This window comes from Pongo pygmaeus, chromosome 4 (genome assembly GCF_028885625.2).
Source record: "Pongo pygmaeus isolate AG05252 chromosome 4, NHGRI_mPonPyg2-v2.0_pri, whole genome shotgun sequence".
Classification (NCBI taxonomy): domain Eukaryota; kingdom Metazoa; phylum Chordata; class Mammalia; order Primates; family Hominidae; genus Pongo; species Pongo pygmaeus.
In genome coordinates, this window is record NC_072377.2 from 117,203,145 (window position 1) to 117,224,872 (window position 21,728).

At 37.6% G+C, this 21,728-nt stretch overlaps 1 protein-coding gene across 3 annotated transcripts in view; it reads left to right on the forward strand.

The window, feature by feature from the left end:
• The window catches only part of DCP2 (decapping mRNA 2), a 47,144-nt gene that overhangs the window by 17,405 nt on the left and 8,011 nt on the right, over nt 1-21,728 (forward strand). For 2 of the 3 annotated variants that reach the window (XM_054488738.2, XM_054488739.2), the window contains exons 4-11: nt 963-1,090; nt 1,513-1,611; nt 9,828-9,980; nt 10,097-10,209; nt 10,306-10,413; nt 12,694-12,829; nt 16,690-16,794; nt 19,522-19,573. In XM_054488738.2, coding sequence (XP_054344713.1) covers nt 963-1,090; nt 1,513-1,611; nt 9,828-9,980; nt 10,097-10,209; nt 10,306-10,413; nt 12,694-12,829; nt 16,690-16,794; nt 19,522-19,573 — 894 coding nt within the window. The remainder of the gene's footprint in view (nt 1-962; nt 1,091-1,512; nt 1,612-9,827; nt 9,981-10,096; nt 10,210-10,305; nt 10,414-12,693; nt 12,830-16,689; nt 16,795-19,521; nt 19,574-21,728) is intronic. The other variant, XM_063665148.1, reaches the window with a different exon arrangement.

Sequence of the window (21,728 nt, forward strand, 5' to 3'; positions counted from 1 at the left end):
TAGATAATTGAAAATATGCTCAGATTGCGTGTTAGAGTAATATAAAAATGAAAACACAGAGTATACAAATTTTTATTGAAGAATTGAGAACCCTTAAAAGTGTGACCTCATTTTGAGAGATACTATCATAAATTATCATTTTCTCTATGCTTTTTTGTAATTAACAGTATTATAGTGATGAGGCATTTGATAGCATGGAGTGTTGGAAGTCTGAGCATATAATTTCAGGGTTTGGATTTTACTTACTTTACTATTAATATTTTACACTCCCCAGTTTTGGGGGAGGCATGCCTAGTTTCTTTGAAACTGGCTATGTTTTCCTTAATACCTGATTTGTCTTTCTCTGTAATCCTTAAAGTAAAACTTGATAAAAGTGTTCTTCATTATGGAAACAATATATATGTGGTAAATAGTATAGAATGGCATACCTCATTCATACTTCTCCTTCCCAGAATTAAGCACTTTATCCTTTTTTTGATGTGATAGTTTCTTTCTCTTAGCAATATATTTTCTTCTGTTTCTTGCTATCACTTTATATATGTAATTCTATTTCTTGTTATTACACTAATATCTATAACTACCTGGCATTATGAATTTGACTCACTTAACGAGAAGTGTTCTAGGTGTTTACATGGTCCAGAATTAGTTTGTGTTAGGGATCCAGGACTATGAGTACTAAAAACTTACTTGATTTGTGTGTAGGCTATAAATGAAAAAGTTAACAGTGACTTTTTAAGAGAAAACAAATGTGGAAAAAACAAAAACACGGTCTGCCTCGGCCTCCCAAAGTGCTAGGATTACAGGTGTGAGCCATGGTGCCTGGCCAAAATGCTACACTTAAATGAGGGAAGATTTGATTAATTTCACATAAAATACACTATTGATTTAAATGGGTCTCTTTCTGTATATAATTTCTCAAGCCATATTAAAGGAGAAAGTAACTTCCTTGACACTATTTATACTCTTCAGTCATTGTCCGTTTTTGCTGCCTGAAGGTGAAGATGTGGAAAAAGTTTTGGATGAATGGAAGGAATATAAAATGGGAGTACCAACATACGGTGCAATTATTCTTGATGAGACACTTGAAAATGTGAGTGTAATGAAATAAAAATTTTTAGTGAAATGGTGATCGTTAGTCTATAAACAAAATTTGTTATTGATGTAGTGTTTCTAAATTGAGGTTTTAAAATATACTTAGATTTTTAGTGCTAAAAGGCCAAGTTTTGTATATTATCTGCATGCTAGGTCTGCAGATTTTTTACTTGTTGCAGTTACGGCGTGGTACAAAAAAGTGTCGCCTAATTGTTGAAGACATTTTTTTTTTTAAATGGGCAGAATGCTTTCACACTGGTGGTGATGTATTCAGACTCACGGAATATACTTTAAGAAAATACTCTGTAAAATTATTGGCGATAATAGTTACCTCAAGTAAGGAGAAAAATGCCTTTGATTTTTAGAAAGGGGTATGGAAAAGGAGGGCAAGTTTGATTTTTACTTCTGCTTGTTTTTTAGGTACTACTGGTTCAGGGGTACCTAGCAAAATCAGGCTGGGGATTTCCAAAAGGAAAAGTAAATAAAGAAGAAGCTCCTCATGATTGTGCTGCTAGAGAGGTAAGTTATTGCAGTTTGATACACAGTAAATTTGGCTATTAGGGTCTGAATGTATTTTTTTAAGCCATATAGACTTACTTCTTTGGACTGTCTTAACCCTTGCGAGAACTTGAGTGCATGAAGTAACTTAATTTTTTTTTTAACATCACTGTTGATTCTTTTATCCACATCTCTTTTCATTTATTCTTCTCTTATCTGTTCCCATTTTTTTATGGTCCGTTTTGTATTATCTCTCGTTCCTGTCTTTGATGATATTTTTCCCACCTTTCCCTTTAGAATTGGATTTCCTATTGGTAAAACATTTTGGCTGTTATAATCCTTGTTTTATGTTTATAGCCTTGGCTTCCTGACAAGTGCACAATTTGGGCCTTTCTAAGAAGCTGACATTCGTTGCTGAAAACCCACTCAGGCTTTCCACTGCCTATAGGATAAAGTTTAATTCTTTAAGTATTTAAACTCTGTCCTCTCTCCCCCACACAAATCTTAACCATTTCTGAATTTATCATATTTTCAGTCAAAACAACTTACTCTCTCTCTCTTGAACTTGATTGATTTGTTTCGGCCTTTAAATTTTTTTTTTTTTTTTCGGCCTTTAAGTTTTTGCTGTTATGGCCGGGCACGGTGGCTCACGCCTGAATATGGGAGGCCGAGTCAGGTGGATCACCTGAGGTTGGGAGTTCGAGACCAGCCTGACCAACATGGAGAAACCCTGTCTTTACTAAAAATACAAAAAATTAGCTGGGCGTGGTGGCACATTCCTGTAATCCCAGCTACTTGGGAGGCTGAGGCAGCAGAATCTCTTGAACCCGGGAGGCAGAGGTTGCGGTGAGCCGAGATCACCACTGCACTCTGGCCTGGGCAACAAGAGTGAAACTCTGTCTCAAAAAAAAAAAAAAAAAAAATTTTTTTTTTTTTTTTGCTGTTATTTTCCTACCTGGAATGTCCTCTCTTGTTCCTTCTGTTCAGCTCCTATCTAGATGTGTTTCTAAACCCAGCTCAAATCCCTTTTCCCTGAAGAACTGTCACTGCCACCAACTAACTCTGTGTATAGGGCTTAGGTTTCTTTTCTCTCTCTCTCGTGTGTGTGTGTGTGTGTGTATAAATATGCACACGCATACACATATAATTATTTTTGGTGTAGGATCTCGCTTTGTTGTCCAGTGGCAACATCATAGTTTTTTTTTTTTTTTAATTAATTAATTAATTTATTTATTTATTTATAGAGGCAAAGTCTATGTTGCCCAGGCTGGGTTTGAACTTCTGAGGTCAAGTGATTTCTCCTCCTTGGCCTCCCAAAGTGCTGGGATTAGAGACACGAGCCACCGTGCTTGACTGGACCTTAGTTTCTTAAAATGAAGGTTAGAATGGATGTTCTTTGAAGTTCATTCCTTTTTTCTTTTTTCTTTTTTGTTTTTTTTTTTAAAGACAGGGTCTTGCTCTGTTACTGAGGCTGGAGTACAGTGACATGATCATAGTGCACTGCAGCCTCGACTGCCTGGGCTCAAGCAATCCTCCTGCCTCAGTCTCCCAAGTAGTTGGGACCACCGTTGCATGCCACCATGCGCAGCTAATTTTTTTTTTTTTTTTTAATGTTGGAGTCTCACTATGTTACCCAGGCTGGTCTTGAACTTCTGCGCTTAAGTGATCTTCCTGCCTCAGCCTCCCATAGTGCTGGGATTACAGGCGTGAGCCACTGTGCCCAGCCTTCATTCTTACTTAAAATTCTATTTTAAAATCTTACCAGTTAGCTCTAGCAAACAATAGTCTCTGAACTTCAATAGCAATTATTGTCTTTACTGTTCACTATTAATTACATAATACCTTGGGATGGATTGTTTGCCGTATTCTTATTTCTCACCATTTATCACACAATTTATCATGTATCACACAATTATTCTTGAGATTTGAGAAGTTGAACTGATAGGAAGTATGATATAAGGGAAAGCAGATTGGCCTAGGAGTTGAAAGATTTTTGTTCTAGCATACATTTTGTTACCCAGTACCCTAGAGACTTGAGTCACTTAACCTCTGTAAGACATAAAGACCTTTAAGGAGATTCACTCAAGTCCTTTAGAAGTAATATCTTTAGGGAAAAAATTCTAAGGTGGTAGTGATTTGATGAATTTAAGACTTTTTGAAATGGTAATATAGATTTTGTGGCATTATTTCATTAGAATTCATTGCCTTGTATATGTTTGACTCGATTTCCTGCAACAGTGTTTACTGCCTACTTTAAGTTTGGGTGTAACTATTAATGAGGGATAATAGTTAAAATTTTTACAAACTGCTGATGGTTGTTTATTATAGAAAAACCATTAGTGGTTATTCACTTTGTAATAGAATTAAAAAATGATTGAAAGTGCTGTATTTTAAATTTGATATGGAACAGCTTGCCCACGCTATTATTTACAACAGCCTATAGAGAAAGCTGTTGTGTATGAGTAAATGAAGGTTAATACACAACTCTTAAAATTGGAAGCAGTTTGGTGAGAATGTGAGGAATTGCCATATCACCTAAGAGCTTAGCTTTTCTTTCTGTAGATGGTAGGGAATGAGACGGAGCATGTGTAAAAGTCCTCCCTTTTATTTCCTCAAACTTTGTAGTTCTCTTGCTCATAAGGAAGGACAAAACAGAAATCAGCAGTATCCTACTTAGAGGAATTGATTGTAGCTCTGTACATGGAATTAGACTGGTCTTACGGCAGTAAGGTAAGGTGGTTGTCCAGGTCAGGAAGAGGATATTACATTGGTTGGAATAACAAAACAGTTCCATTTTAGGTTTTTGTCTTGGTTTGAGGGAAGCACAGGCATTCTGAAGAGCTGTAGTCTCTTAATTTCAGGGAGAATTTTTTCGTTTTCACAATAAAAATTCTAACCTCTAAACATTCTTTTTGATCTCCATGATATCCTTTTATAAGCGACTAACGAACTTTAATTTCAGTAAATTTTTGGATTAGGTTTTTTAAAGGCAAGTTTGACTTTAAATGACCGACTTTGTCATAAAGTTTGGGATTAGGGTGAAGTGTTGCTGTTTTAGTCTGTGGGGGCTACCATAACAAAATATCACAGATGGAGTGGCTTAAACAACAGAAATTTATTTTGCAACGGTTCTGGACGCTGGGAAGTCCAAGACCAAGGTGACTTGTAGATTAACACCTTGCCGAGCAAACTTATGGCCTTCTTGTGTATATGCAGAGGGAGCTCTGGTGTCTCTTCCTGTTGTAAAAATGGCACCAGCCCTGTCAGATTAGGGCCCTGGCCTTATGGATCTTATTTGACCTTTATTATTTCCTCACAGCCCTATCTCCAAATACAGTTACATTGGGGGTTAGAGCTTCAACATATGAATTTTTTTGGTGAGGGGACATAGTTCAGTGCATAGCAGTGGCCTTCTTTGAATGATGACAGTATTCAGCTAGAATTGCAGTTTGTCCTTCTGCCACTTGGTGGTGCTGCGGTATAAAAGAAGCTGCATGGCTTGACCGAGTGACATTACCAGTTGTAAACCAGATGGTTATTCCATTCTTCATAGTTTATTAATGCCTCGTTTTTCCTTTTCATTTCCACTTGTATTAACAGATGAGGAAAGATTTTGTTCTAATTTTCTAGCTACTGATTAGACTTAGGCTGATGTTTTAAGCACTTTCTTTTTTCTTGCATGTAAGTTATGCAGTTCTACCATGGGTGCTTACAATTTTAAGTTGTTAATAGCATTTTTATTTAGCTTATTATGGCATTCATACAGTTATATTAATGTTGTTATTTTATTATAATTGGCATTCCAGAGGTGTTTCGTTACATTGTAGCAGAATTTGACACATCCTCAAACAGGGAAGGGTCTGTGGGCTAAGCCTAAAGCAGCAGTGGCAGACAAGCTACTTAGGGAGAAGGTATAAGTAATTATCAATAGAGAGCTGAGGATAGACCTTTTTTTTTTTAGCAGATCTCTTTTTTTGGGCAATCTTAATTAGTAATTTCCGATCTTCTATTTGACCTTTTGGCTCACCTTTGTTAATTTGACTATTTCCGAATAGTTTATTCGGTGAAATAGATTTAGGACTGTCAGAAGACAAAATCACAACAAATTTAAAGATTGTGATGGGTTTATTTGCAATTTTAGAATTACGCAACATTTTATTCCATAAAATAAAATGAGCATTCCAATGGTTGAGCAAAGGAGGTTGGCTTTAAAGACAGAAAACTGCTGAGGAAAGCAGAACCAAAAACCAAATGTAGATTGGCGTTTCAAAGTTAGTTTTCTTCTAAAGGTTAAAGCAGAGGGGACTTCCTTATCATGCTAACTGAAACTGGTCTGTTTTGGGATTTGGCTATTAGTTCTTTTTCTCCACATTTCTTGAAGGTTAGGAGAACAACTTAGTTTTGGTTTGGTGACATGGAACGTTAGCATGAGTAATTCCATTTTGTTTAGGTCTGTTGGGGCCTAGTGTGGGAATGCAGTCCATACCGTGGCCTCCTATAAGTTTTATTTAACAGGACAAAGATGTTTTCTAGATATTGTCGAAGGCATAATAATCTCAATTGTATTTTTTGTTGTGATTTGTGGTGAAACATCAACTTTCTTGAGAATAAGCAAATAATACTTAGCTGTTCACTTGTGGTTTCAAGATTTAATATATCGTTCCTTATTATTTGGCAAAACAATGTTTTATTGTAATGAAACTGACTTTCATGTGCTCTTACATAATTTAATAGAATTAATACAAAGCAACTATTGGTCAGTTTATTCTGTCTCTTCCTGTAGGCTTATAGGATAAAGATTATAGACAGGATTTCATTGTCTTTGTACACTGCTGCTCTTTGGGTTACACTTTTTCTTTTTTTTTTTTTTTTGAGACGCAGTCTTGTTCTGTCACCCAGGCTGGAGTGCAGTGGTGCGATCTCAGTTCACTGCATCCCAACCTCCGCCTCCCGGGTTCAAGTGATTCTCCTGTCTCAGCCTCCCTAGTACCTGGGATTACAGGCGCATGCCACCATATTTGGCTAATTTTTGTATTTTTAGCAGAGACGCGGTTTCACCACGTTGGCCAGGCTGGTCTTGAACTCCTGACCTTGTGTTCCACCAGCCTTGGCTTCCCAAAGTGCTGGGATTACAGGTGTGAGCCACCGCGCCTGGCCCTTTGGGTAACACTTTAAAAAAAAATTTTACTTGTGGATTTTTATCTGATAACATTTGAACAGTTGATACTCCTTTTGCCAGGAGAATTAAACGCTATGTTATAATACAGCAATAGATTTGATTCACAGGAGGTGTGGTATAAAAATTTTTGTCTTTGGTATCTGTTTATATATTTCAACTATTAAAACTTTTTCCTGGCAAATATTTGATGAGAATACTTGCCTAATTTTACAGGCAAATCTGTTTTATCACTTTTAGAATTGATTGGACAGTTTGAATCTACCTTTTTTAGTGCTGGTGGCCCTTGCTGTTTTGCCTCATATTGTACTACTTCCTCTCATGTAATTCTTAAGCTGTAACCATTCCCAGCTATCTAAACAGAAGGCCTTTTTTCTCCTTGTTGGTTTAGCAGATTAGACTGCTGTCCATAACCAAAGATGACCATCCCCCAACTCTCAAAGACGTCTACTAAAGGCTGAGTTAGGCACTCTTCTCCTACCTCGTAATACTTATATCATATTAAAATTTTTTCTGTTGTAGACTGAACTCCTTAAAGGGTGCTGCTTGAGTTATTCATTACTAAATTCACTGCCTAGAACAGTGCCTGTCACTTATTAAGCACAAAGTACATAGTTGAGTGAAAGCACTAAGAAGAACTAAACATTCTAGCTACGTGACCCCGTAAAAATTACATTGAGGATGAGATAGTGTCATATGTAGAGAAGAATAGATTAATTCAAAGAATAGACTTTAGTTAATGTTACACCATAGTTGCTATATTACTTTTGATAAATGTGTGTGCAGACTTTTTTATTATTGCTGAATTATTTAAGAGTAAATTGCAAACATAATGCCTCTTTGTCCTTAATTGCTTCTGCATGTATGTTTTAAGAACCAGGAGTTCTCTTAGGGCAATCACAGTGAAATTCTCACATTCAGGAATGTAACATTGATATGGTGCTGTCTGTTATCTAATGGACAGTTCATATTCACATTCACTAATTGCCCATTATGATTCAGCAGTTCCCACCCGTTTGCCTACCCAGGATCCAATCCATACTTATTTGCTGCATTTGCATTTAATTGACACGTCTCTTCAGTCTCCTTTAATCTGAAACTGTTCCTCACTTTTTCTTCAGTACTTTCTTTTATTAAGCATCTAGTTAGATACTATTGGTAACATAAAGATAACAGGCTGTGCCCACGAGGAATTTAGATTATACAGTTTACTTTTAGCATAATTTCCAGTTATGCAGATTCACATGACTAGCTATGTATACTTATTTCTGATTTTTGAGGCATATTCAAAGAGCAGAGCTAAAGAAAGTAACTATAAAACTAGAATTAAGAAACATATAAAAATTACTTTTTAAACCTTTTTCTGTTGTTTTTTTTGAGATGGAGTTTCGCTCTTGTTGCCCAGGCTGGAGTGCAAATAGCATGATCTCGGCTCACTGCAACCTCCATTTCCTGGGGTTCAAGTGATTCTTCTGTCTCAGCCTCCCGAGTAGCTGGGATTACAGGCATGCGCCACCCCGCCTGGCTAATTTTGTATTTTTAGTAGAGACGGAGTTTCTTCATGTTGGTCAGGCTGGTCTGTAACTCCTGACCTGGTGATTAGCCCACCTCGGCCTCCCCTTAGTGCTGGGATTACAGGTGTGAGCCACTGCACCCAGCCTGTTGTTTTCTTTTTCTTTCTTTTTTTTTTTGAGATAGGCTCTTGCTCTGTCATCTAGACTGGGGTGCAGTGGGGTGGTGATCACAGTTCACTGTAGCCTGGAACTCCTCGGATCAAGTGATCCTCTCTCCCCAGCCTACTGAGTAACTAGAAAAATAGGTGTGCGGCTGGGCGTGGTGGCTCATACCTATAATCCTAGCACTTTGGGAGGCCAAGGCAGGTGGATCACCTGAGGTCAGGAGTTCGAGACCAGCCTGGCCAACATGGTGAAACCCCGTCTCTACTAAAAATACAAAAATTAGCTGGGCATGGTGACAGGCAGCTGTAATCCCAGCTGCTCAGGAGGCTGAGGCAGGAGAATTGCTTGAACCTGGGAGGCAGAGTTTGCACTGAGCCAAGAGCCCACCATTGCAATCCAGCCTGGGCAACAAGAGCAAAACTCCATCTCAAAAAAAAAAAAAAGAAAGAAAGAAAAACACCATGCCAGGCTAATTTTTATCTACATTTTTTGTATAGATGGAGTCTCACTGTTGCCTAGAATGGTCTCGAACACCCGGGCTCAAGTGATCCTCCCTCTTTGGCCTGCCAAAGTACTGAGATTGCAGGTGTGAGCCACTGTGCCCAGTCCTATTTTTTTGAAGTGCAGTTACTTGTCTAATACACACACATACACACACACACACACACACACACACACACACACACACACACACACACCCCCCTGAGTTTTTAATATATTCTTGATATGAATGTATTGTCTCTTCTGGTTTATCTTTTGACTCTCTTAATGGTGTCTTTGAAGACAGTTGCACATATGGATAGGTAAACTTTTAAGTAAACCAGCCTTAATTGTTAAAATTATAAATCCAAGCCATCGAGATTAATTTATTAATCAAAAACATTATTAAGCTCTATCTCAAGCAGTAGATTAGACCTTAGTTTCGAAGGAAAGGAAAACCAAAGCATCTGGACTTTTACTCTGATTGGAATGCTCACACAGCTTGCATGAGTCAATTCCACATGATTGATGATTTAATTACCTTACCTTCTGTATATAAATGTTAAGATTTGGAGAGTGGGAAATCTTGAAACCTCTATCACTAGCTTTCAGAATTTTATTCTGGGAAAGATATATAGTTTGGGTGTGTTCGAATGTCAGCAATCAGGTCTACAGTGGACTGGTTATATACCATACCACCTGTGGTTACAGTATTAGAAACAATAGGACACAAGAAGTTTTTTTTACATCTCATATGCATTTCTGTACCAGCCTGTCATTTCTACAAGTAGTAAATACAAGTCATGTCCCCTTTTTGTGAGTTTTTGTCTTTGGAATAAATTTTAATGAACTAGAGGCCTAAGAACTAAAATGAAAATTTCATCCAAATTTGTTGTTTCCAGGTCTTTGAAGAAACTGGTTTTGACATCAAAGACTATATTTGTAAGGATGATTACATTGAACTTCGAATCAATGACCAGCTTGCTCGTTTGTACATCATTCCAGGAATTCCAAAAGACACAAAATTTAACCCAAAAACTAGAAGAGAAATTCGGGTATGTAACAAGAATATTTTCAGGTTACTGGACAGTATCCCAAATGAATGAGTAGGGAAATCCTTTTATAAGCTCCTTGATAAAAACTAAATGGATTATTTTCTTCTGTGTTTCAGAACATTGAGTGGTTCTCTATTGAGAAATTGCCTTGTCATAGAAATGATATGACTCCCAAATCCAAACTTGGTTTGGCACCTAACAAATTTTTTATGGCCATTCCCTTTATCAGGTGTGTTCATATTTTTGAAATGTAACTTTCATGATTGGGATAGTCATCTTCTGTTTGTAGCCATATTTTGAAAGCGAATTCTTAATGTTTCTGCAGACCATTAAGGGACTGGCTTTCTCGAAGATTTGGTGATTCCTCAGACAGTGACAATGGATTTTCCTCAACTGGTAGCACGCCGGCTAAACCCACTGTGGAAAAATTGAGGTAAAGAAATATATTCATGGAATCCTGATTTTCTGATAGTTTTTAAAAGTAGAAGAATAGTATTTTGCTTCTAAAATTTGCAGAGGGTGTAAGATTTCTTTTTATAGATACTCTTTGTTATTGGTCTCACATATAATAGAAAATTTTTTTAAAGGGTTTCTGAGATGAAAAAGGTTAATTGGAGTTGGAAAGGAGCTTCAGGCACCTTTTAAAATAGTATACTCAAGAGGATACCAACTTTTTAGATAGAACACTAGGAAAAGAAAAAAAATCCTGTGTCTTGTGTTCTTAGTGTTACTTCTCTGTTCTCATATCCTACTTTTAAGGTAATTGATTTTCTAAAGACGTTTGGATGGAGGATATGTTGAGGTTTGTTTTCTTGTAGGGGAGAGGAAGGATGCTAATATAGCTTGTTAAATTGGAGATAGAACAGTGAAGACTTGGGCTTTTTAAAAAATTTCCCAGCAGGGGACAGTGGCTCTCGCCTGTAATCCCAGCACTTTGGGAGGCCAAGGCAGGTGGATCACCTGAGATCATGAGTTGAAGACCAGCCTGGTCAGCATGGTGAAACCCCATCTCTACTAAAAGTACAAAAATTAGCTGGGCGTGGTGGCAGGCACCTGTAATCCCAGCGTCTCGGGAGGCTGAGGCAGGAGAATGGCTTAAACCTGGGAGGCAGAGGTTTCAGTGGGCCAAAATCATGCCACTGTACTCCAGCCTGGGTGACAGAGTGAGACTCGGTCTCAAAAAAAAAAAAAAAAAAAAAAATTGTGTCAGAGATTGTGTGTTATCGAGAGTGACTACTACCTGGACATAAACCATGAAGAACATTTTCTTGCTTGGAACTTTTTGTTTGTTTTTTTGTTTTTGAGGCAGGGTCTCTCTCTGTTGCTCAGGCTGGAGTACAGTGGCATGATCACAGCTCACCGCAGCCTTGACCTCCTGGACTCAAGTAATCGTCCCACTTAGTCTCCTGAGTCACTGGGAACACAGGCAGATGCCATTAAACCTGGCTAATTTTTTTTTTATTTTTTGTAGAGATGGGGCTCTCCCTATGCTGCCGAGGCTGCTGTTGAACTCTTGGGCTCCAGTGATCCTCCTACCTCAGCTTCCCAAAGTTTTGAGATTATGGGCGTGAGCCACCATGCCTGGCCTCTGGCTTACAACTTAATTGCATCCAAGTCAGTTACAGAGTAGGCTGGGAAAGTAACTTTGTTAAATAAGCTTGTATTTTTAAACATATATATATATGTTAAGCATAATCACCTTGTTTGAAAGTTGCCTATGTTAGATTCAGAGAGAGTTGATTTTTACATTTTCTGTAATTTGGATTTGCTTTTATGACAGAGCTTCAGAAATTAAATAGGAGTAAACCACCGCTATAGTAAGTATTTCTTAAATAGGTAGCATTCCATTTTACATGGATATTCTGAGGACAGGAGCCTGGACTAAATGCCCTGATGTCTTTCAAAATCTGTTATTGTAATATTAGTCAAAAGCTGATCTCGAATTACTGACCTTGAGTGATCTACCCTCCTTGGCCTCCCAAAGTGCTGGGAGTTTAAGAGTGAGCTACTGCTCTCAGCCTGCATTAGTACAACATTTTAATAGATTCTTTTGCAGAAGAATTCAAGACTGGATCTTTACTTAATTTGCTCATTCATTATCTTGTGACCTTTAATTTTATACCTTAGAGGGTATCTTACTTTCTCAGATCATCGTTCAGCTAGGATGTGGTCTGTAACTGACTTGTGCAGCGTCAAAAAATTAGCAGGGCATGGTAGCGTGTGCCTGTAGTCTCAGCAACTTGGGAGGCTGAGGTGAGAGGATGGCTTGAGCCTGAGAGGTTGAGGCCACGGTGAGCTGTGATCCTGCCACTGCACTCCAGCCTGGATGACAGAGGGAAACCCAGTCTCAAAAAAACAGGAAAATGTACATTCATTTGTTTCATCTAAATTTAGATTTATATTCTGCATATTTTTTAAGAGTAGCACTTATAGGGAGGAGATGGCCTGGATAATTTTTTTAAGTCTAGGATGAAAAATAATAATAACGTATTAATTCATTCAAGAAATATTTATTGAATACCAGGCACTTATCTGGGTGATGAGGATAAAGCAGTGCAGATTAAAATCTCTGCCCTCATAGAACTTACATTCCAGTGGGGAAGACAGTAAATAAGAAAATAAAACATGTAGTCTATAAATTTAACTATTAAGGTGTTAAAAGAAGTATAAGTGAACATTTTCTGATTTGATTATTTTTTAAATCTTGGTGTAGTCGAACCAAATTCCGCCACAGTCAGCAGTTATTTCCTGACGGTTCTCCTGGTGACCAGTGGGTAAAGCACAGGCAACCACTGCAGCAAAAGCCATATAATAATCATTCTGAAATGTCTGACCTTTTAAAAGGAAAGGTGAGTGATACACAATTACAGTCTTTTCAGAAATTTAGATCATTTGGCTTTGAAATTATTCTCAATTGAGGAATTACATCTTAATAGTTACAGAGAGCTCTGAGTTACTGATCAAAGCCTTGTATGTTCCTTACTTATGATTTGAAGCAGGGCTGAGGCTTCTTAACGTTTACGGTTCTGGTGTAAATCCAGTTAATAATAAGAATTAACATCTGACTTTTGTGTATATGCTGCCAATGAAAGGTTCATTTAAAAATAAGTCATAAGGAAAATATTTTCCAAATTAACATAAGTGGGATCTATTGGCTTTTATTCGGGAAGAAAAAGTAACAGCGTATTGTAAACTTCGATTTTCATTGTTGGATTCGAGTGTATAATTACACTGCTATTAATACTTGTTTTCCTTTTTCCACATGTTCTAAGCACCACAATTTATTTATTCATAACACTGTTAATGCACATTTTGGTTGTTTCCAGTTTGGGGCTTTAACAAACAGTGCTACTATGAACATTCCCATACCCGTCTTTTGATGAATATACACAGTTCTGTGTAACTAAAAGGAAAGAAAAGTAGAATTGTTGGATCACTGGATATGCCTGTGTTATTGAGTATCTATTTGCTAATTTACTCAAGTTATTTATATCCTCAGCAAAATACATGAGAGTTCTAATTGTTCCACATCTTTACTAATACTTGATGTTATCTTTTTAATTTCAGGTTTCAATGTTACTTTTTTTTTTTTCTTTTTTTAATTTTAAAAATATACTGAGCTTGGCCAGGCGTGGTGGCTCATGGCTGTAATCCCAGCACTTTGGGAGGTGAGGCGGGTGGATCACCTAAGGTCAGGAGTTCGAGACCAGCCTGACCTACATGGTGAAACCCTGTCTTTACTGAAAATACAAAAAATTAGCTGGGCGTGGTGGCGGGCTCCTGTAATCCCAGCTACTCCAGAGCCCGAGGCAAGAGAATTGCTTGAACCTGGGAAGCAGAGGCTGCAGTGAGCCGAGATCGCGCCATTGCACTCCAGCCTGGGCAATAAGAACAAAACTTTGTCTCAAAAAAAAAAAAAGTGTGTGTGTGTGTGTGTGTACTGGGCTTGTCAAAATTAAACTTTTGTGCTTCAGAAGACATTTTCAAAATAGTGAAAACGTAGCCCACAAAATAGGAGAAAATATTTGCAAATTATATATATAAGGGGTTAATAGCCAGAATATGTAAAGAATTCTTAGAACTCAACAACAACAAAACAACCTAATTTAAAACTGGACAAATGACTTGAATAGACAGTTCTCCAAAGAAGACATGCAAATGGCCAATAAGTACACAAAAGATGCTCAACATTATTAATCATTAGGGAACACTGTTAATAATTAGTGGTATCTCCACGGTGAGATATCACTTCTTACCCATAAGGATGGCTATAATAAAAAACAAAAAAACAGAAAACAAGTATTGGTGAGGATGTAGAGAAATTGGAGACCTTATGCATTGCTGATGGGAGTGTAAAATGGTGCAACCGCTGTGGAAAAGAGTTTGGCAATTTCTCAAACAGTTAAACATAGAGTTACCACGTGACTCAGCAACTCCATTCCTAGGTAATACCCAAAAGAATTGAAAGCAGGAACTTAAACAGATAACTTGTATACCAATGTTCATAGCAGCATTATTCACAATAGCCAAAATGGGGAAACAACTCATATGCCTGTCAACAGATGAATGGATAAACAATGTTGTGTATACACATAATGGAATATCATTCAGCTTTAAATGAAGGAAATTAAGAAATGAAATTCTGCCCAGGCATGGGGGCTCATAACTGTAATCCCAACTCTTTTGTAGGCTGAGGCAGGCGGATTACTTGAGCCCAGTAGTTGGAGACCCACCTGGGCAGCATGTCTCTATTACTAAAAATATAAAAAATGAGCCAGGCATGGTGGTGCACGCCTGTAGTTCCAGCTGCTCAGGAGGCTGAGGTGGAAGAATCACCTGAGACTGGGAAGTCAAGGCTGTGATGGCACCACTGCACTCCAGCCTGGGCAATGGGAGTGAGACCCTATCTCCAAAAAAAAAAAAAAAAATTCTGAAGCATGCTACAATATGGGTGAACCTTGAGGACATTATGCTAAGTGAAATAAGCCAGACACAAGAGGATAAATATCGTATTAATGTTATTCCATTCCTAAATAGGCAAATTCATAGAGACACAAAGTAGAGATTACCAAGGCTAGAGGGAGGGGAGAATAGGGAGTTACTGTTTATTGGTTGCGAAGTTTTTGTTTGGGATGATAAAAGTTGGGGAAGTGGGTAATGCTGACTGTACTAAATGCCACTGAATTATACATTCACAAGTGGTTGATGTGGTAAATTGTATGTATTTTGTACCACAATTAAAAAACATGCCGGGAAGAGTGGAATGAAACTAAATTAAAAGTGTGTAGTAACATGAGTCATTCAAAGCCATACTTCCCTCACATCACTTACTTAGGTTATTGTTTTCCAGCTATTTTAGCAACTGGTTATTTTTCCCTATAGGTTGGAATGTAAATTAACATTCTTATTTTATATATATAGAAGTTCCTCCTATTTATTCTATTTTAGCCAGTCCTCAAATAGCTATCTTTTCAATATCTCAAACGACAAATTAATGTTTAAAATGTTCGTTTTAATTTAAACTTAAGAATTTTTTGGTAGGAAAATTATCTTAAAGCAATTTAATAGCAAGATTTAAACTATTGCATGTCTAAGTTTAGGAATAATGGCCCACATTTTAAAACATAAATCTTAGCCGGGAACGTTGGCTCACGCCTGTAATTCTAGCTCTTTGGGAGGCCAGGGTGGGTGGATCACTTGAGGTCAAGAGTTTGAGACCAGCCTGGGCAACATGGTAAAAACCTTCACCGTCCCTATTAGAAATACAAAAATTAGCCGGGCATGGTAGCATGTGCTTGTAATCTCAGCTGCTCGGGAGGCTGAGGCAGGAGAATCCCTTGAACTTGGGAGGTGGAGGTTGCAGAGAGCCAAGCACTGCGCTCCAGCCTGGGCAACAAAGTGAGACTCCATTTAAAAAAAATAATAGTAATCTTTGTTATTTTGTAAAAATATAGTAAAAACTTTGTAAAAATTAATACTGCTTATTAATAAGTTAAAGCAGATTTCTAGGGTAACAATTGATTACTACATCTACCCATTTTCTGCTTTAAGAACTGTAGCCAATGTCCCTCGGCATTCCTTTACAGAGAGGTTCCATTTATGCATTAGAAATGAGATCTATAAGCAGACATGGGATAAGGCAAGAGGTGTGGAAAGATTTCTTTCTTTCTTTTTTTTAAAAAAAAAAAAAAAAGAGACAGTCTCCCTCTGTTGCCCGGGCTGTAGTGCAGTGGTGCCATCTCGGCTGACTGCAACCTCTGCCTCCTGGGTTCGGGCGATTCTTCTGCCTCTGCCTCCTGAGTAGCTGGGACTATAGGCATGTGCCACCACGCCCGGATAAGTTTTTGTATTTTTAGTAGAGACGGGGTTTTGCTGTGTTAGCCAGGATGGTCTCATCTCGACCTCGTGATCTGCCCACCTCAGCCTCCCAAAATGCTGGGATTACAGGCATGAGGCACTGCGCCCGGCCGAGGTGTGGAAAGATTTCTAGGGGCAAGTGTATTTGCTATTTCATACCTTTAGAGAACTCTTGCTTTGGGAAGCACTGATTCTATAAGAAAATACATTGATAGGGTGATTCATGAAAATTTGGGTAGGAGAAGCTTTGCTAAAATTAACTTGATTCAACCAGCTAAACATATTCATGGGGTATTTTTTTGTGCTATTACATTATACTATAGATTCATTTTATTTCTTTTTGGGAAAACAGAATCAAAGTATGAGGGGAAATGGCAGAAAACAGTATCAAGATTCACCTAATCAAAAGAAAAGAACAAATGGGCTTCAGCCTGCAAAGCAGCAGAATTCTTTGATGGTAAGAGTTATAGTTGTCACACAAAGTAGGCAGTTCATCCTCTGAAGAGTGAAACAAGGGCATTGCCAAAGCACAGGAATGTCACTTGCTTTGTTCTTATTTTAATTGATAGACTAGTAGGATTTTTGTGTAGCCGAATTGTGCACTGTTCACACTAAAAATCTCTGGCTGCTCTTAATTACAAATTTATAATGTTGATTCAATTGTACATCTAATTTTTTATGTGGCTGTTTATTTTAATATCAGTGTGTACTTAAACCTGTTCTCTAGAGCAATTATTTGGCTATTGCTCCATGTTTTTCTAAATACTCTGTATTATTTCAGTGAGGGTAAAAGTCTGGGGGGATTTAACTATTTTTTTCTTCAAGTTGATAGAGTTTAGAAAATAAAAAAAAAAGCAAACACAGCCGGTGCTATTGTCATTAGATTTTGCTTAGTGACAAATAACTGAATAATTTAAAGCAATTTCTTTCATTCTTTTGTTTAGTCAGTCCTCCAAAAGTTAATTCATAACTGACAGTCTCCTGCGTTATCTTTTCTGTAAGTTCTCATATTTGTATATTAGGTTTTCTTATTGTAGCTTCACCTGTTTTTCATTTATTGGTGAGTAGTAATAGTAATTTCAAATTTTTAGCAAAAATACTTTATCTGAATTCCCTGGGTATTTACTTCATTTGAGTTCTAATGACTCATTTGACTGCTTTACCTTTATTATTATTTCTCTTCTGTCTGATAAAAGTGGTGACAAGAACAGAGAAGACAATCTTAGGAGATGATTAAAAGGCTTTTAATAAAATTCAACAGCTGTTTTTAACAAAAACTAGACAGATAACTTTTTTTTTTTTTTTTTTGAGACGGAGTCTTGCTCTGTCACCAAGCTGGATTGCAGTGGCACGATCTCGGCTCACTGCAACCTCCACCTCCTGGGTTCAAGTGATTCCCCTGTCTCAGCCTCCTGAGTAGCTGGGACTAGAGGTGTGCGCCACCACCCCTGGCTAATTTTTTTTTTGTATTTTAGTACAGACAGGGTTTCACCATGTTGGCCAGGATGGTCTCGATCTCCAGACCTCGTGATCCATCTGCCTCCGCCTCCCAAAGTGCTGGGATTACAGGCATGAGCCACCGCTCCTGGCCGACAGATAATTTATTGATAATATTGTACAAGTGTTAATTGTCCTCAAATTAATGTGTAAGTTTAATATGATACCAGTAAAATTCTTTGCAGATTTTTTGGGAGAACTTCACAAATTACTCTCAAATTTGTCTAGAAGAACTTTGAATAGATTTTTAAAAGTTGTTTAAGACAAAAGTTAATGACAGAGAGTAAGTATATGAGCAGTTTTTAAGAGAAGAAATAAAAGGGACTGATAAACACATAAAAGTGTTAAACTGTATGTGTGGTCAAAGAATGTAAATTGAAATGGGATACATTTCTCCGATCAGATTGGCAAAGATGAAAAGAAATAACCCAGTTGTGTTTTGAGTGTATTGGTAACACATAAAAATTACTAATTGGTACAACCTTCTAGAGAGGAGTTTGCTATATCAAAACCCTAAAAAAGTGTTCACCTTTTCCCTAGAAGAGGAATATAAAGAATGTTCACCCCCGTTATGATGAAAACATGGAAAACAAATATTGAAGAAGATGATATTAAATACAGTATCGTAGATCTGTGCAGTTGGTTACCATGAAGTTGCTAAAAGTGACAATGTACATTTATTGAAAAAGGAATTTGTTCACAATATATTCTATTTTTAAAAATTATCAGACACTAGTATGTATGATATAATTCCATTTAAAGTTTGCAATTTTATGAAAAGATGTTAACACACATCTTCATAGGAAAAAGCTAGAAAAATATAATACTAATTAGCTCTGGGTCGAGAAATGTAATGAATAATCTTTTTTTTTCTTTTTTTCTTTTTTTGAGACAGGGCCTCGCTCTGTCGTCTAGAGTACAGTGGCACGTACATTGCTTACTGTAGCCTTGAACTTATGGGCTCAAGCCATTTTCTTGCCTCAGCTCTTTTTTTTTTTGAGACAGGGTTTTGCTCTGTCACCCAGGCTGAAATGTAGTGGTGCGATCTTGGCTCACTGCAACCTCCACCTCTTGGTTCAAGCAGTCCTCTCACCTCAGCCTCCAGAGTAGCTGGGACTATAGGTGCATGGCACCAGACCCTACTAATTCTTGTATTTTTTTTTTTTATTTTTATTTTTTAGTAGAAATAGGTCTCACCATGTTGCCCAGACTGGTCTTGAACTCCTGGGCTCAAGTGATCCTCATGCTTTGGCTTCCCACGGTGCTGGGATTACAGGTGTGAGCCACTGTGCCTGGCCACCTCAGCTAAATTAATTAGCTCTGGCTGATTTTTGTGTTTTAGAAATAAAGTATGTTGGGAGGTGATTTTGCTGGTCTCAGACTCTTGGCCTCAAGTGATCTGTTTGCTTCAGCCTCTCAAAGTGCTAGGATTACAGGCGTGAGCCACCACACCTAGCCAATACTTGTCTGTTTTTTTGATGTCTTTATAATGTGTATGTATGTAATCAAGAACTAAAAAAAATTTTAGGTGTGAAAAGTAAATACAGAAATACTGGTGAGAGAATGGGATGATGATTATATTCCTGGTTCAGTTTTCTCCATGAGAAATTGGATAATACATCTTTTGATTTTTAATAAGTGAAATAACTGGTGACTGTGTTGTATGTGTGTGTTTTTTTTTAAATAGAAGTGCGAAAAGAAACTTCATCCACGGAAACTTCAGGATAATTTTGAAACAGGCAAGTCATTTCCTATCTTTTTATAATCTCTGCCTTGTGGGATTTGGTTTGGTTTACCTAACTTTGATTTTAGTGGGCGTATGTGATCTGTGATAGTTAAGCAGGAAGAGTTGCACATGTTCTCTAGAAAGAGTTCGTGTATGTAGAGTTCTCTAAGAAACTGGATGAAACAAATTCATTTAGATAAATTACTTGCCTTCAGACTGTGCCGTTTCTTTTATGAATGTTAAGCCTTAGTGCTATGCATGAATATTTTAAATACGTAAATAATTGCATAAGGATTTGGTGAGAGTAGAAAGAATCCAGTATTGTAAAGGCTAGGAAACCTCACTCTCAGATCTATATAAGGGTTGCACTGACTTTAGAAGGGGAACATTTTTGGGAGGTAATCACTGTGGTTCTTACCATACACACGTTAGTAAATTTGTATGCCTTTTTTCCAATTAAAAGGAACATTCTTCCCTCTTTTGGAGGCAATGTTCAACTTTTTAAGGTGATACTAAGTATGGGTTTTATTAAAGATACTTGCAATTTCTCCTTCCTCGGTTATGAAAACTAGGTGTGTTGTCTGATTTGGAAAGTAATCCTGGTGAATGTAGAAAGCTCTTTGTTAAATACTGATTTAGTAGATGCTACTTGGAAGTGCAGTAGACTTTTTTCTTAGGTGCTATTTTGAATTGTATGAAATTTCCTGTGCAGTAGATACTCATTTATTCACCATCTAAATTTAAGGCTTTCATATAGAAAAGCCTAAGAAATGAAAAGCATTATCATATTCTTTTTCTGTAATACTGTCTGTGATTTAAGCAAGATAATGCTATTTTGAAAGAGATGCCTTAACCCTATTATGGAAAGTTACTGTTAACTACGAAGAAAGGAACTATCATTAGAATTTAGTTTGATACAGTCCCACTTGTTTATTTTTGTTTCTGTTACCTGTGTTTTTGGGGTCATATCCAAAAAAAAATCGTTGTGAAGATCGGCATCAGAGAGCTTTTTTCCCTGTTTTCTTCTAGGAACGCTACAGTTTCGGGTCTTGCATTTAAGTCTTTCATCCCTTTCAAGTTCATTTTTATGTCTGGTATATGATAAGGATCCAGTTCTTTTGCATGTGGATATCCATTTTTCCCAGTACCATTTATTGAACGGTCTATTATTTCTCCTCATTAGAGTTTAGTATAGAGAAGTTATGGGGGTATAAGTCCTCTTAATAGGATTTTTTTTCTGGCCACCTTGGGCGGTGGGGACATGTTAGGCGGATAGTGAAATCTAGTTAACATATATTCAGAAATTAGTTATTTCACAGAATCTTTTAAAAGCCATATATTCAGGGACATTAAAAAAGGTACACCATGCCTGCCTGGGCAACATAGCAAGACTCTTGTCTCTACAAAAATTAAAAATGAGCCAGGTGTGGTGGCAGATACCTGTAGTCCCAGCTACTTAAGAGGCTGAGGCAAAAAGGTCACTTGAGCACAGGAGGTTGAGGCTGAAGTGAGCTGTGATTATCACTGTACTCTAGTTTGGGCAACAGAATGAGACCGTCTCAAAAAAAAAGGGGGCAAGGGGCAGCATACTATAACTTTGGTATATCGATCTTAGTTGGGCATTATATGGATATATAAAATTTGGGTTGTCTTGAGAAGTATAAAAAGATTCATGTCCTGGGAAGCCTCATCCTCATTTCAGACTTTCTTTCTGCCCCAGCTTCTTGGTGTCTATTCCAAACCTACTTTCTGGTCAAGTCCCTGATCTGTTTAAAAGGGGGGAAAAAAAAGCTCAGATAAATTGGAGTTTTGTTGTACTATGATTTGGAAAATTTGGATTTTTCTTTTTTTTCTTATTTTTCTCTTTTGTTTTTTGAGACACAGTCTTCTTGTGTCACCCAGTCTGGAGTGCAACAGCACGATCTCAGCTCACTGCAACCTCTGCCTCCTGGGTTCAAGCCATTCTCCTGCCTCAGCCTTCTGAGTAGCTGGGATTACAGGCGTGTGCCACCATGCCTGGCTAATTTTTGTATTTTTGGTAGAGACAGGGTTTCACCATCTTGGCCAGGCTGGTCTCCAACTCCTGACCTTGTGATCTGCCCTCCTTGGCCTCCCAAAGTGCTGGGATTACAGGTGTGAGCCACCATGCCTGGCAAGATTTTTCTTTA